The 16,503-nt window shown below is 42.7% G+C and overlaps 1 protein-coding gene across 5 annotated transcripts; it reads right to left on the bottom strand.

Annotated features, from left to right (window-relative positions):
* Positions 1-8,195: 8,195 nt before the first annotated feature.
* Ube2t (ubiquitin conjugating enzyme E2 T) lies at positions 8,196-15,995 on the bottom strand. Of its 5 annotated transcripts, none has more exons than XM_090339946.1 (7): positions 15,945-15,995; positions 12,767-12,937; positions 11,828-11,897; positions 10,078-10,183; positions 9,903-10,001; positions 9,449-9,532; positions 8,196-8,406 (listed from the first exon to the last, which is right to left on the bottom strand). In XM_090339946.1, exons 2-7 carry the CDS (start codon positions 12,873-12,875, stop codon positions 8,257-8,259), a joined length of 618 nt encoding a protein of 205 aa, XP_090196072.1. In that variant the 5' UTR covers positions 12,876-12,937; positions 15,945-15,995; the 3' UTR covers positions 8,196-8,256. The 5 variants fall into 5 exon arrangements, with proteins under 5 accessions (XP_090196072.1, XP_090196073.1, XP_090196074.1 ...); XM_090339947.1 differs by lacking the exon at positions 15,945-15,995 and adding an exon at positions 15,532-15,643; XM_090339948.1 differs by lacking the exon at positions 15,945-15,995 and adding an exon at positions 15,427-15,509.
* Between the last annotated feature and the right edge of the window lie 508 nt (positions 15,996-16,503).

The raw sequence follows: 16,503 nt of genomic DNA, 5'->3' as shown, positions 1-16,503 counted from the left end.
TCTATTTACTCACTTTCCAAACCCTTAGTGGTTCCCAATTTTGTTAATTTCTCATGTGTTTGCACTTGTTTTCCCCTCTCTCCCTTTCTTCCATCTCCTTCTTTCTTTCCTTCCTTCCTTCCCTCCTTTCTTTCTTTCAAATGCGTATACAAGCAATCCGTGCTTGTGTTTCCTTTTTACTCAGTTGACATACCATAATTCTTCTACTTCTCTCGTTGAGCCACTAATGTAGCTCAACTATCTTTCCATATCAATAAAGCTTTCCTCATTGTTTTATTTTCTCTCCTTTTTCGTGGTATCAGGGTTTGAATTTAGGGCTTCATGATTGCTAGGCAGATGTTCTACCACTGGACCAGGCCTGTAGCCTTTTGTTGTGCAAGTTATTAGTAAGAGAGGACTTTGTTTCCTGCCATTGGCGTGATTCCCCAAGGTAGGCTTTGTGTCACAGCAAGGATAATAGATGTGCACCACCTTACCAGGCTTGAGGAGGGTGTCTAGCAAATGGATCTCTCCTGCCTAAGCTGGCTTTGAACTCTGGTTCTCCCAATCTCAACCTCTCAAGTACTAGGATTACAAATAGAAACCACCAGTTCCTAGCAGTGTTCCTGTCCCTCCCCACCCCCAACAACTTACATCTCATTATATAAATTTATTAGAATTTTATCTCACCGTTGGACGTTTGGGTTGCTTAATATTTTGTACTTACAAATGATACTCCAAGAAGTGGGCTTGTATGCTTACAATTTATGATATATGTGTATATGTAAGATAAATCTCCAGAAGTGGAATTTTTGGGTTAAAAATAATTACACATAATTATATCTTCATTTCACTGCTTCTTTTGACTCATAAGATGGTTGATTCATAATTTCTTACAGGTGCCTCACTCTGATGCTCATTCCTCTTCTAAACATTTTTTTTAGGATCAATTCCTGAGCAAAAAGCCCTGTTTTCTTTCAGTATTTCTTGTCCTGAGAGATCTAGAAGGATGCTTCCTTCTACTTGACCAAATTACACATCAATGGCTAAATAATGAGTTGAGCCCTGTTAGACCAAGGTGCCTATCTTGGTTCACTCCACTGTGATGTATAAAGTGGGGGTGTTTCTATGGGGTCCCACTAGACATAGGGTGGCTGATCAGGGCCCCTGCTGTAGCAAGGCTATGGGTAGGTGGGACTGGTAGCAAAGGCTCCACCAGGAAGCCTAACATAATAAAAATGAGCAACTGCTTTCTGTTGAAAAAGAGAGAATTAAAAAATTAACATAACCAAGTATATCTCTACAATTGATTTCCTGTCTTCAAGGGGCCATCTGGCTAGGAGATGTAAATAACATAGAACAACAGATAACTTCTTGTTTGAACTAGACCATTTATATTCCTGAGAACTGTCACTGACACTATTTTTCCCTTTGGGCATGTCTTCTCTGTTTATAAGAAAGGAGGATGGGCAGATATTTATAAGGTGAGATTTAAAGAGCCCTCAAGTTCTTGGACATTCTTCTCTATAACAGCTCCTCCCTTGGCTACCATAGTGGTTAAAATTCCTATGTTCAGCAGGGTGTGATGACGAAGTTCTATAATCTCAGCTACTCAGGAGGTCTCTGCTGAGGATCATAGTTTAAGGCCAGCCAGGGCAAAGAGTAATTTAGTTCCCCATCTCAACAAATAAGCCAGGCATGATGGTTTACTTCTGAATATTTGTAATCCACCCCAGTTGTAATTCCAGCTATGGGAGGGGAAGTAGGAAGACTCTTAGGCCTGTACTAGGCAGAAAGTACAAAATGTTATTGAAAAAATAAAGTAAAAATGGTTAGGAGCTTTTAATGGCAATCTTCAGATCTCAGCATCCTGAGTAGCTAGGATTATTGTCATGAGCCACCAACACTCGGCTTTTTTTTTTTCTTAATATAACTTTATTGCTATCATTAAGCTGTTACACAAAGGGTTAGCATTTCATAAGTCAGATAATAAGTACATTTCTTTTTTGGGCAAGGTCATCTTTTCCTTTGCTTTCCTCCAGTTTCTTCCTCCTGTCCCTGCCCATAAGTTGCATAGTTCATTTTCCACGAAGTGTTTACTGAATACCATGCCTGCATTGTTTCATCTTCCCTCCCTCTACTTCTGTGCCCCCTTGCCCTCCCACAAGATAGAAAAAAACAACAACAAAAAAGCAACAACAACAAAAAACCCCAAACTCCAAGTCCCCAGTATTTCTAGCTCTTGAAATTAATTTCAGTAAATAGCATTTTAAATGCTCAGAGGCATTACACCATTGGGTTCCTCCCCTGAGAATATCTTCCTTTAGACTCACTGCTTGTGTGTGAATGCCTAGAGTCTTATCTAATTTATTATGGCCCAGTATTTTAGATCTAGCTTCTTCATATGAGAGAAAATATGTACTATCTGTCTGTCTGTCTGTCTCTCTGATCTTGGCTTACCTCACTTACCATGATTTGTTTTAGATTCATCCATTTAAAAGTGGGGCTGCTTATTACACAAGTGGAAGTGCTGGATTTCCAGTACTTGTATGGAGAAGGGGCCATAGAAGCTTCCTTACCAAGTCCATCTTCACATTACACAACCTGATAAGGAGTGAGGCACAAACACAGTTGTCTTCTTACCAACTGCTGGGTCTGTAGAAGGCAGCTGTGCAATGGAGCTTTAATGGGCAAGGAAGCTGTCAGGATGTACAGTATAGTCTCCCAGCTATGGACATAGGCCTGGACGGGTGGTTCACAAGGAACCTAAGACAAAAGAATGTTGAAGGAGAATGGAAGATGCAAGTGAGGTGGTGCTGTGCTCTGGATTTCACAAATAGGTTCAGAACTGCACAATGGCCAGGTGTCTAAGAAGTCCTGGAAAACATCCTAGCTCCTAACTTCTTTTACAGAGGAGGAAACCAAAAGGGGAAGAATTTGTCCATGTCCCTTACACCACAGTTACTCTGAGGAGAACAATATTAGAACAGAGATCACACAGGCCTGTGTTTGAATCGAGGTTTGCCATTTATCTGTCCTTAGGTGCTGCTTCACCAGAGTCTAATTGTGTCATCAGTAAAACAGAGGTAATTATAGCACCTGCACTTGGAAGGTAATTGGAAAAGTTACAGAGGGGTGTGTGTGTGTGTGTGTGTGTGTGTGTGTGTGTGTGTGTGTGTGTGTAGAACTTTGCTTGGTGCCTGGAAATAACTCCAGGTGTGGAGACAGCCTGGGGACTAAGAATTCATTCCCTAGATGAAGATGCCTTTGGTGTTTTTGAAGGAAAGAGTTCACAGAGCTGCCTCTTGGTTGAAGCAGTTTTAGGGTTGTAGATAAAGGCAAAGAAGGGGACACAGCCTCGTGGCTAAGCAAAGAAGACAAGTATATGAAGGGGTAAAACCCAAGAAAAAGGTAGGAGGGGAGGGCAGGATGAGAGACACGGGTAACCTGTCATCTCTGATCTGGAGAGAGGGATGGATGCTCTTTGGGGGCCATGGCAGGAGGCAGGGATGACTTGCCAAGAAGCAGGGAAAAAGTGGAATGCATTGTTTCTGTGTATAGCATGTCTGTGTCCACTGCCCAGCCTCTCCTGGCCTTTCTGGCAGCCTTGTGCAGTCTGGGACCATAAGCTGCCTACAGCCAGCCATCCTGGGGAGCAGGTTCTGGAAACCACAGGCCCATACCCCCTCCTCATCCTACCCTCCCTCAGGCTGCCCCAACCTAAACAAGACAACCTGGGCAGGGGGGCCACACACTGATGGAAAAATACACAATTGGCTGGAAAAGGAGCTTTTATTTGTATGTGCTGAATTCCCGCAGCAGCTGAAGGATAAATAGCTAGGCCCAGTCTGGGCTTAGAGTCTGCCCACAAGGTGGGTGGTAAAATCTGTTCTTATTTAGATAGCTTGTGGGGAGAGGTGAAAAGGGGGACTGGGGGCAGAAGGAGAGGGGAACTTGGAATCTGCAATGTTTATATGATCAGTCATGGATGTCATCTCTTCTCTTTAATTTGGGGTTTGGAATTAAGAAACAGCTTAGCTTGCTTGTCCTAGCAACAGAACAGGCAGACAAGTAGATGGGGCACAGAGCAATTCCTTAGGGCGCATCTCTGGTCAGATAGCTTTTTCCAACCCCCAGTTTCCTGCTAAGTATTCAATGCGTAGGCCTTGTGACATACTGTACTGGGCACTTCACGTGTATCACCTAATTCAATCCTCATAACAATTGTAGAGTTAAGTACCATCATCACACCCCATTTACAGAGGTGAAGACCAAAAAGAAAGGTGGAAAGAAGCATTCTGGCAACACTGTCAGTGAACAGCACCACCAAGCTGGAGCCAGATCATCTTATGTCTGTATTGTCATTTCCCACCCTTCCCCAGACTGGGAAGAGGGACTTGGGCATGCCCCTTCTGTTCCCTGACCTAGATTGTCTGGACCTGTGAGGGCAGGGAGATGGATGGATGACTTCTAATAACTCAGCACTGGTATTTGTATAATCACAATTGTAGAAAATAGTCCTTACAAGGACTACAGGACCTGGGTGCCATGGCTTATACCTGTAATCTAGCTACTCAGGAGACTGAGATCTGAGGATCACGGTTCAAAGCCATCTTGGGCAGGAAAGTCCGTGTTACTCATCTCCAGTTAACCATCATAAAACCAGATGTGGTGCTGTAGCTCAAAGTGGTAGAGCACTAGCTTTGAGCTAAGGAGCTCAGGGACGGCACCCAGGCCTAGAGTTCAAGCCCCATGTTAGGCAATAAAAGAAGAGTCCTTATAAGGACTACAGAACCTGGAGCCATGCAATGGACACAGAAACACATTTTCTGGTCTAAGAGCTATGGGGAAGACCACTCAGGGGTTATGAGTCATAGCATGCCTGAAGCTTCAAGTCTATTTTAGATGGGATGAAGACTTTCTAAGACTTGCAGTCATCATGGAGGACATAGGAGGCAGAGGAAATGTTGCTATAGCCAGATCACATATGGTCTTGAGTCACAAAAGTAGACTTGATTTTTGTTCTGACTATAAAAGGAAATCACCTGAAAGGTTTTAAGTAGGAAAAGCAAACCTGACTTACATTGTCAAAAGATTATTCTTTCTGCTGAAAAAGCCTGCATTGAGGAGGGTCAAGGATGGTAACAAAAAAACTAGATATGGCTCCAGTGCAAGTGAGAAAGTAGCTGGTAGAAGGTGATAGGCTAGGTGGTAATGTTTGGGGTATTTTGTTCTATTCAAGGTGGTTTTCTCCTATAACCATTCCCTAAATCCAACTCTCATTTCATGTCTGGGTTTAGCCTGAAACAATCAGTACAAGAAAGTTCACTGGCCAAAATGATTGCTTTTTTATGGTGATCTCATCTCCAATTTCTGTTCCATGAAAAACAAATCTTCTAGAAGATACTAAAGCACATATGACTGCTGCTGGAAGTCACTTAGGAGGGGAAGAAACTTCTGGGACAAACAGCCTAAGAGAAAGCTGATAGTATGGATGACAGACAGAAACCAAGCGCGCTCTCTCTCTCTCTGTATATTTTTTTTTGTGGCTCATGAGGCTTGAACTCTAGGCCTGGGCGTTGTCCCTGAGTTCTTCAGCTCAAGGCTACTGCCACAGCCCCACTTCCCATTTTCTAGTAGTTAATTGGAGATAAGAGTCTCATCTTCTTTGTTCTTTAGTGCCCAGGATGGCTTCAAACTGCGAGCCTCCTATCTTAGCCTCCTGAGTAGCTAGGATTACAGGCATGGCACCAAGCTCTTTGTATTATTCTCAGTCCACCAGTCCATGTTTGTACTATCTTTCTGCCTCTGAATCCTCCCATCTATGTGTTGGATCTTTTATTTTTTTTTTTTCCAGTGCCAGTTGAGGGGGCTCCTGCTCTCACTTAGCTTTTGTGCTTAAGTCTGGCTCTACAAAGTAATACCTCTTTTTCAGACTTTGTGATGGCTAATTGGAGATAAGAATCTTAGATTTGCCTGCCTGGCTCCAAACTTGAATCCTCAGAGATCAGCCTACTGAGTAGCTAGGGTTATAAGCATGAGCCACCCATGCTCCATTCTGTTCATTTAGTAAGACAAGCAGTGCCTTTATTAGCCCCAGTCTGAGTTTCATTGAAAACTGAAAGCATTCTAATTGATATATTTCTGGTATTTACAAACTCCAACCTACCATGCGTGTAGGTGACCTGTCACTGAGTTCTCATTTGTTGCCTTGTATAAGCTCTTGGACAAGGCCCTGAATTCCAGTCTTAGTCTTGAAGGGACAATCAATGAAGAATGGGAAATGTCTATTCAGCTGGGGCTTATGTGTGGTGCTCAGCCCGGGTATAGTCCTGACATTACAGTGCCTATTTCTCTGACACAGAAAATCTCTTCCTACTTGAGCTTATTTTGCACTCAAAATCTGTTGGGGTTGGGGTTGTAACTTAATGGTAGTAATCATCTAATGTGTGGAACACTGGGTTCAACCCCCAGTACTACAAAAACAAACAAAAAAACCCTTGATTTACACAATTGTTCGATCAAATCATGAGTAGGGAATTCACATATGTCATCTAAATATTTAGAGTAATACAATGGATTAGGAGTAAAAGGGATTGTAACAATTTGTATTTAAATCTATATAATCTGTAAACAGCATGACCAATTTCCTCATTATATCCTCAAAGATTAGCACAGTATTTGGCACACAGTACACATGAATTAAATATTTGTTGAACAAATCAAAGCTTCACTATAGTAATTCTGGCCAGTTATATACATCACAAAAAGTTCTGAAACACAGGGCCAGGAGTTTGGCCTAGTGGTTAAAGTGCTTGCCTAGCATCTTCGAAGACCCGGGTTCGATTCATTGGTACCACATACATAGAAAAAAGCCAGAAGTGGTGCTGAGGCTCAAATGGTAGAGCTCTAGCCTTGAGAAAGTCCAAGGACAGGGCTCAAGCCCTGAGCTCAAGCCCAGCACTGGCAAAAAAAAAAAAAAAGTTCTGAAACACTAAATGTGAACAGAAAGGATGTGTCCTTATTCTCATGTTAAAAGACTTCTGAAAAATGAGAATTCCTTAAAGTCTAGGAGTAACTAAGTTATTTCTAACAGCCACTTTATGTCCATGTCAAATATCCAGTGTCCAGTCTACTGATGTTGCTAGTTTGGCAAAATAACAATTTCAAATACTGTAATTTTTTCTATCTTCTTGGTGGTACTTAAGTTTGAATTTAGGGTCTCCACTTTAACAACACTCCTACACCTTTTACCAGATAGGGTTACATGCTTTTGCCAGGGGCTAGCCTCAGATTGCAATTCCATCTCTGCCTGTAAAGAGACTAGGGTTATAGTTATGCAACACCACTTTGTTTTTGAGACAATCTATTACGTAGTCAAGGCTGGCTTCAAATTCACTATAGCCTGGACAACTGTCCTGTCTCAGCTTCCAAGTGCTAAGATTACAAGCATCTGCCACTACACTCTGATCAACATTTTTTTTTTTTTTTTTTTTTTTTTTACCAGTCCTGGGCTTGAGCTCAGGGCCTGAGCACTGTCCTTGGGCTTTCTCAAGGCTAAAGCTCTACCACTTGAGCCTCAGCACCACTTCCGGCTTTTTTTTTTTTTTTTACCAGTCCTGGGCTTGAGCTCAGGGCCTGAGCACTGTCCTTGGGCTTTCTCAAGGCTAGAGCTCTACCACTTGAGCCTCAGCACCACTTCCGGCTTTTTTTTTTTTTTTTGCCAGTCCTGGGCTTGACCTCAGGGCCTGAGCACTGTCCTTGGACTTTCTCAAGGCTAGAGCTCTACCACTTGAGCCTCAGCACCACTTCCGGCTTTTTTCTATATATGGTACCGAGGAATCGAACCCGGGTCTTCATGCATGCTAGGCAAGCACTTTAACCACTAGGCCAAACTCCCGGCCCAGTTCCGGCTTTTTTCTATGTATGTGGTACCGAGGAATCAAACCCAGGTCTTCGTGTATGCTAGGCAAGCACTCTACCACTAGGCCAAACTCCTGGCCTGATCAACTATTTTAACATTCGGAAATACAGCACTCTGGCCAGTTTATTCCCAATTACACACTCAGGATAAAAACATACCCAACATTGAGTGATTATTTATTTTTCAGGTTAAAAAGTCTTCACAAGATAAATAAAACAGACTCAAGAGAATCATTGTAGATCAGAATACATATAGTAATTTTTATAAAATGCAAAAATTATAATGTTACCAAATACAAAGAAAAACAGTCAAGAGAAATAAGCGAATGAGACCTTGTCAAAAGAATGTATTAACTAAGATGGATCAAGAAAAACTTCCTGAACATCAGAATGAAATTTCTTTTCTATGCCTCCTAGTTGCCCGGCCTTCCTTTTTTGTAGTGAGTTATATACTTCAGAGCCATTAGTCTTTCGTAAATCATCAAGCACCTCTTCTTCATGGCCCTAAAAAGAAGAGATAGGGTGAAAATAAATGTCAATGGAAAAAACAACTAATATTTCTATATACTTTAAACACATTGTAGTTTGTATAACATTTCCTCCAAAAGTATCTTCCTTAATTCTGATTAATTTCTTAATAAGTAACACATAAGTGCTACTTAATTCAATCTGAATTGAAATATTTTAATTCAGCAACCATTATGCACTCATCATCATGCTTTTGTAATTTACATTGTGCTGAATGGGAAAACTTTATCAACTTTACTGAATAAGAAACAAAAATTTCCCCTCATCTCTACTTTTGCAACTATTCTCTGCTCTGTAAATACTGCCTCTTCTCAGTGTTAAAAAAAAAAAAATCTGAGGAAGTGGTGCTATGGCTCAATTTGCTAGAGCACCAGCCTTGAGCTGAAGAGCTCAGGGACAGCGCCCAGGCCCAGAGTTCAAGCCCGACGACGACGACGACAACAACAATGACGACGACAACAAAAAAAGAAAAAGAAAATCAAAAGCCAGGAGCTAGTGGCTCACACCTGTAATCCTAGATACTCAAGAGGCTGAAATCAAAGTCAGCAGTTCAAAGCCAGCCTGGGCATGAAAAGTCTGCGAGACTCTTATCTCCAATTAACCATCAGAAAACTGGAAGTGGTGCTGTGACTCAAGTGGTAGAGAGATAGCCTTGAGCAAAAGAAGATAAGGAACAGCACCCAGGCTCCAAGACCAACAAAAAGAAAAAGAAAGAAAGAAGGAAAGAAAGAAAGAAGAATCTGAGTCATCTCTCTTCCTCTTATACTCAATACAGAACAGTATTAACCAGCTATTGCCTGCCCTCTAGTGTTAACAACAGATGACAAATGTTAGGAAAAAAACAACTGCTCAACTGTAACAACTTTTAGTTGAACTCCTAGGCTATTTTGTTAATTACCAAATGTTTAAAATAGAAAAAGATCAACTATTTTAGAGTACACATATATGTAGCAATATGTAGAAAACAATATTTATACATACATGCTTAATGAACTGATAATAATAGCAAATGTCATACCCTCTGTTTCTGCCTTGCATGTTTCTCTGTCCACTGCTTGGCATTCTTGAGGAAAACTGGCTTGTTATATTTAAATTCTGAGGACTGAGATGAAATCCAAGGAAAGAGTTAACAGAGAAGTTAAGAGTCAGTAGCTTATACCTGTAATCCTAGTTACTGAGGAGGCTCCGAAGGTTGCAGTTCAAAACCAGCTGAAGCAGAAGAGTGTAAGACCCTTATCTCTACTTAACCACTAAAAAGCCAGAAGTGAAGTGGTGGCTCAAACGCCCAGGCCGAGTTCAAGCTCCATGACCCACCAAAAAAAAAAAAAAGGTAAGCATCAGTCCCTATCCCCAGCCCACCCCCCACAAAAAAAATAGTTAACAGAGAAACAGTAATTTGCAATACCTCCCACCTGCTGCAGAGTTAGAGGTAGAGACAAAGTATATGCTGCAGAGGTAAAGGGAATACTTACAATGTCAGCCATGAGTGGGTCATCAGGGTTAGGTTCTGACATGAGCAGCTGGATAGAGGTCAACACAGCAGCAATATTGAGCGATGGTCTCCAGGCACCCTACACACAAGTAAAAAGTGACTCTGCAATTCAAGTTTAAAGGAACGCCTAAGTCAACCCTTTACTCACTACTCACTTTTGGTGGCAATTTGAGAACATCTAGACAAATCCTTCCAGCAGAGTCAATGTTTGGATGATAAATAGGAGTCAGAAATCGAATTTGTGGAGGTTCAAATGGGTACCTTTAAAAGTATAGGAACATAAGAAATTACTAATATGATCTCTTACTACAGTTTCAATAGTTTCCCGGTTACTAAGCTATACAGAGATGTTGGAATTAAAAAAAATCAGGCCGGGCATGGTGGCTCATGCCTGTAATCCTAGCTACTCAGGAGGCTGAAATCTGAGGATCGAAGTTCATAGCCAGCACGGGCACTAAAGTCCATGAGATTCTTATCTCCAGTTAACCACTAGAAAACCAGAAGTGGGGCTATGGCTCAAGGGGCAGGGCAGTAGCCTTGAGCTGAAGTCCCAGGGGTAGGACGGTAGCCTTATGCTGAAGAGCTTAGAGACAATGCCCAGTCCTAGGGGTAGGGTGGTAGCCTTGAGCTGAAGAGCTCAGGGACAGTGCCCAGGCCGAGTTCAAGCCCCATGACCACTATCACCACCATCACCATCATTCCCCCACTCCTCGCAAAAAACAAAACAACAACAACAAAAAAAAAAAAACAGGAAAAAAATATTTGGGAAGTAACCCTTTCTCTTCTAAACCTGTATTATAAGTTGAAAAGTATCGCTGTAAATATTAATATATTCACCACCTTGGTTCAAGCTACTTTATTATCTAAATACTTTGAATACTAAAAGTATCTCCTAATTATCCTATATAATTATACTACCATTATATCTATGAAAAAAATTAGTGTTCCCCAATATTATTCAAATTTCCTTAATATTGCCCTCCTCAATGCTTTTTAGTTGGAATTTTCAATTGAGATTTGTGTATTGTATTTGGTTACTATATCTTTCTAGTGACCCACAAACTTTGGGAAATTTACAGCTTGTTTTCAAAGTGATGTATGACATGATTACTAAGCTATTCTCCAGGAATTTTAACAAGTCTGGCCAGGATCTGATCAGGTAAATAGATGCCTGCATTTCAAGCAGTTAGATGTTCACCGTGCCTTTCTCATTCCACACAAAACTAAAACTACAGCTTATCTGATTAGAGCCTTAATCAGAATTAAGGGGGCTCTGAAATTGAGAAGAAGATTTCCAGAGACTGGGGTAGGGTAAAAATGGGAGTTGAAGTTTAACGGCTATGAAGTTATTTTGGGAGAATGAAAAAGGGGTTTACATAAATAGTGATAGGTGCACAATAAGGTAAAAAGTCCACTTAACAATGAATAAAATGGCGAGGCCCTGTGGCTCACACCTGTTTGTAATCCTAGCTACTTAGGAGGATGAGATCTGAGGATCACCATTCAAAGCCAGCCCAGGCAGAAAAGTCCATGAGACTCTTATCCTTGCTAAAAAACAGAAGTGAAGCTGTGGCTCAAGTGACAAGAGTACTTCCCTTGATCAAAAAAGCTCAGTGACAGCATCCAGGCTCGGAGTTCAAGCCCTACTAGCAGCATATACGCACACACAGAGTTAAGAGTGAAGTTAATGTTATTAAAAATATGATCATTTGAAACCACAGTTTAAATGTGGTGTACGGCTCAGTTTATATCTAACCCATTATTCTAGAGAAAACAGAAAACAACTCCAGAGAAAGAAAATAACTTGTTACACTAAGACTGACCCTCCATTTACTGCTCTCTACTACATCTTTCCATCTTCCAACAACTTTTACTTTGTAGTTTGAGAATCTAATTCATACTAACCTCTCAGGAATAGTAACCTCCAGGTTGAAAATACCTTTCTCATAAGGTGTATTGGTTCCACCTAATATTTCTTAAGAGAGAGAAAAGAAAGAAGTTAAAAGGAAATCAGATGATTTGAACTACCATACAAAATAGACTAGGCTTAATAGAGAAACAAGGGCTAGGACAATACTTCTCTCTCAGTACTTTAACCAATCTTTATGTAATGTACCATAATGCTGATATGGCCTTTCTCCAGCCTCCCCTCCCTCAACTATGTCAAACAGGCGACATACAGAACATTTCAAACAGAAGCTGCAAAATGTTGGCCAAGTACATAGTACATAGTACAGATTTGTTTTTTATGGCCTCCAGGTTTTGGGTTCTTTCTGGCCAGTTCTGTGGCTGAACTCAAGGCCTGGGCACTGTCCCTTAGCTTTTTCACTCAAGGCTGGCACCACTACCACTTAAGCCACAGACCCATTTCTGGCCTTTGGTACTTAATTAGAGATAAAAATCACATAAATTTCCTACCTGAGCTGGCTTTGAACCAATATCCTCACATCTTAGCCTCCTGAGTAGCTAGGATTAAGAGGTGTGAGCTACTGATACCAGACTGCTATGTTCTAATCATTTGTTTCCTGGCCTCATAGATCTATAGAGATCACCAGTGATCAAAATACGGCTTCAGAGCTGATACTCAAATCTTGATTTTAGGTCAGTGAAAGATACAAAGCCACCAGACATGGTAGAGCTGTCTACATGCTATCTTGGGCTATGAAATGATACTCAAACAGAGCCCCCACTACCTCGCCCCCCTCCACATTCCCAATGTTAAAGAAGCTTGAAAATATCAAGCAAGTGTTATGTAAATAAGTTAGGATAGAGATGGTAAGACAGTCTGAACTTATGACAGTGTATCTGAAGAATAGACAAATGTAGACATGGTATGATACCTACGAGCTCGAAGATCATCCATTTGGTCCTTTTCCTGCCAGCATGTGATGCCTGGGGGAGGATCTGTGGCTAGCATCTGAAGTTCTCTTTTCAGCCGGGAGGCTCTCTGCATGATTCCCAAGTAAAATGAGCCACACAATTTACCACTTTACACAAGTAGATGCTTGAGATGGACTGGGAAAGAAATAATCAAGAAATGGTCAGCAGTAGTACTTCAATTTAGTGAACAGATTATCTATACACTGATAAAGGAGTTTGAGCTTTGTCTATTTCCTTGTGAATGTTCTATCTACTGAAGAAGATAAATTGAAAAAAAAATACTTAGGAAATGTAAACAACAAAACCAAAAACCATTCCCACCAATAAAATATAAAGTCTAGGGGTTGGATGCTGATGACTCACACCTATAATTCTAGCTATAGGAGGTTGAGATCTGGAGGGCCACAGTTCAAGGCAAGCAAGGAAAAAGAAAAGTTCACTAGTTTCCATTTCCATAGAAAAGCAAGTTTGGGGACCTGCCCCAAATAGTAAAATGTGAGAGGTAAAAGACCCCAAAGGAAAAAAAAATCAGCTCATTTTTCTCTAATACTTATTTCCACTGTTTTCTTCTTAGTCATTAATCCTCAAATATGCTGTCCCTTATGTAAGATAAAACCCAAACATACATCCACTCAACACCCCTTTCAATGCTAGTTCTCCCTCTAGTAACCATTTATTTAGTCAAGATATTATTGTAAACAATGCAGTGGCTCACGCTTGTAGTCCTAGCTATTCAAGAGGCTGAGATTTGAGGATCAAGGTTCAAAGCCAGCCTGGGCACAAAATGACTTGAGACTCTTTATCTCCAATTAACCCCAAGAAAATGGGGACATGGAGCTTGGCTCAAGGGTAGGGTGGTAGCCTTGAGCTGAAGAGCTCAGGGACAGTACCCAGGCTGAGTTCAAGCCCCATGACTCCTCCCCACACACAAAAGATACTATATGTATAGCAGACCCTTGGTATCCACAGGCATATGGTTCTAAGAAAATTACTCTTGAGAAAAAAGGTGAATGCTCTGGATACATACATAATTTGGTACTGTAAAGTTAATCACATTTACTTACACTGTAAGTAGTCTACGTCTAAGAATCGTTACAAAATACTGTACACATTTATACTGCTCACCAACAACTAGATCCTATTTCATACTTGTTACCTTGAATAATGTGGATGCCTGATTCACTGTTCCCATGACACCATCTAACTTTTACTATATTCTGTCTTTCTACAAATCTAAATGTTCACTTCATCACTCAAATGCCCTTTATTTGGGTTGGTAAGATTACCATAACTTCTAGGTTGTTTTGGGAGAACATATTTTCACAAAATTCAAGGCTGAGAAATACTGAGCAGAGTTCAACATAACTGATGTAATAGCAATGATGGTCTGACTGAAGGCTTCACATCCACTGAGCTGTTTTAGGCACAAACAAAATTTACAGCTATTGTCTTTGATATTTCTTTTGATTAAAAAAGTAATTATTTTTGGTTATACTTGGTTAACACCACAGGTAATAAATCCACGAATAAATAGGCTTACTGCATTACACTATCATTTTGTTTGCACTTTATCTTGCCATCTACTCATGCTGTCATTAATATGCTTTTTTTGTGGTGTGTGTGGGGGTCAGTCCTGGGGCTTGAATGTAGGGCCCGAGTACCGTTCTTGGGCTTTCTCAAGGCTATCCCTCTGCACCACATCTGTTTTTTTTCTGTGTATGTGATACCAAGGATTCAAACTCAGGGTTTCATTTGTGCTAGGCAAGCACTCTTACCAGTAGTAGACCATGCTCACAAACAGCCTCTTGGCTTATTTGTAGAGATTGGGGCCTTGCTAATTTTTTGTCCATTCTTGACAGTCAGTCTCTACTGACAACTAGCTAAGGTTACAGATGTGTCACAGTACATAGCCCTCAATTAAAAAAATTTTTTTTCTGAAATGAACAATCAATTGTACCAGTACCATTATTGAAGAGCCCAACTTCTTTCCTTTGAAATGCTTGGGCTTGCCTGGAACCACAAACCTCTTGAGTAGTGAGGATTGTAGGTGTGAGCCATCGGTGCTTGGCCACTCTATACACTATATGGTTTCTAAATTGCCTTCATCCCACCTTTATTTTTGTGTGTAATAGGTACTGAGCCCAAGGAGTATGGCATACTAAACACCTGCTCTACTATTTTGCTCCACAACTAGCCTTAAACAACTACACCCTTAAAAATCATCCCTTCTTGGAGCAAGTCACATCACTAGACAGTTAACTTGGCCTCTGACATCTTTCAACTTTCTCAGTATGGATAATCAACCACAATCCTGGCATCAATTACAATAAAACTAGCCACAATGTACAACATAGGAACACAGTGGAAAGACGTGATAGAGGAAAACGGCACGACAATTTCTTTCAAAGAAGCAACCAAACTCCCAGTACGAGGCTGGGCGACCGAGACCTGTGGTCTGTTATCCTAGCTAATACTTAGGAGGCTGAAATCTGAGGATCGAGGTTGGAAGTCAAGCCTCGGCAGGAAAGGCCGTGAGGCTCTTATCTCCAGCTAACCACCAAAGTAGTCACCTGGGGCTGGGGCTCAGGTGGTACAGCGCCAGCCCGCGTGCAAACCCCACGTACCAGCACTCAGAAAAGGGGGAGGGGGAGGCAGAGGCAAGGGGACCACAAGCTCCAGGTCGTCATTCAACGACCCGCTCCGCCAGCAGCCATCCCAGCCTTTCACACCTTCCAGGGGTTCCCCTCCCTGTGCTCCCGCATCGACGCACATCCTGGGGTACAGTCATGTCTGGTGACGCCTCCTCCTAGAGCGGCTTCCGGGGGAAGGGGGTGGGGGCGGCTCGCCAGGCTCTGGGAACTCTCTGCATTCATCCCGGAGGGTGAGGAGGACCAGCCCGCGGGGGCGCGCGGCGGGCGGGGGCGCGCGGCGGGCGGGGGCGCGCGCGCAGGCGCGTGCTGCGCACACCAGGCGCGCTCTGCAGCTGCACGGCCCCAAGTTCCCCTCTCTCACCTTCCAAGTCCCTTAACACAGAAGAGGAGCATGCCCGTGCTAGACAGAAGCGAGACTTCTCTCCAGACCGTCAGAGAGACCCGGGAGAGCACCGGTCACAAGTGTGGAAGAAAGCAATTCTTTCTCTTACCTGCGCGAGCTCACCGCACGCCAGCAGCGCGCGACCCTGGCTGGAGACCGGCTGCCGGGCGAGCTCAGACCGTTGACGTAGCCCCGCCCCCGGCCGGCAAGGATTTTGATTGGTCTTCAGAAAACCCTCCTGTTCCTATTGGCCAGCGATCTGGGGCCCGCCTTCCCTCACGAGGCGTTCGAATTAGCCCGCGCGCCTCGGCAGACGCCTCTGGCTCGGGCCGGAGATGCCCCCCGGCGCCGTCCTCGAGGGACCCCCGCGGCGTGACCTGGCGCGACCTGTGCCTTTACGACCCGGTGCGACCTTTACGGCATCCGCTTTGTTGGCCACAACCAGGAAAGAGCTGGAAATAAGCTTCCCAGGAGAATGGCCAGAACCAGGAGTGCTTCACCCAGAGAAGGGATGGGCGAAAGCTGCCTCCGCGGGTGTGTGCGTGGATGAAGACAACCACGGAAGCCTGGCGTCCTGCCTCACACCTGCCACTCGGGAGGCCGAGTGGCTAAAACGTCAAGATCCAGCCTTCGTCGGAGAAAGCATGCTCCTCATTACAACTCTGAAG

This window comes from Megascapheus bottae, chromosome 10 (genome assembly GCF_031878675.1).
Source record: "Megascapheus bottae isolate mThoBot1 chromosome 10, mThoBot2.hap1, whole genome shotgun sequence".
In the NCBI taxonomy this organism is placed as follows: domain Eukaryota; kingdom Metazoa; phylum Chordata; class Mammalia; order Rodentia; family Geomyidae; genus Megascapheus; species Megascapheus bottae.
Note: the sequence above shows the minus strand (reverse complement) of the source record. Positions and strands in the feature narration are given on the sequence as shown.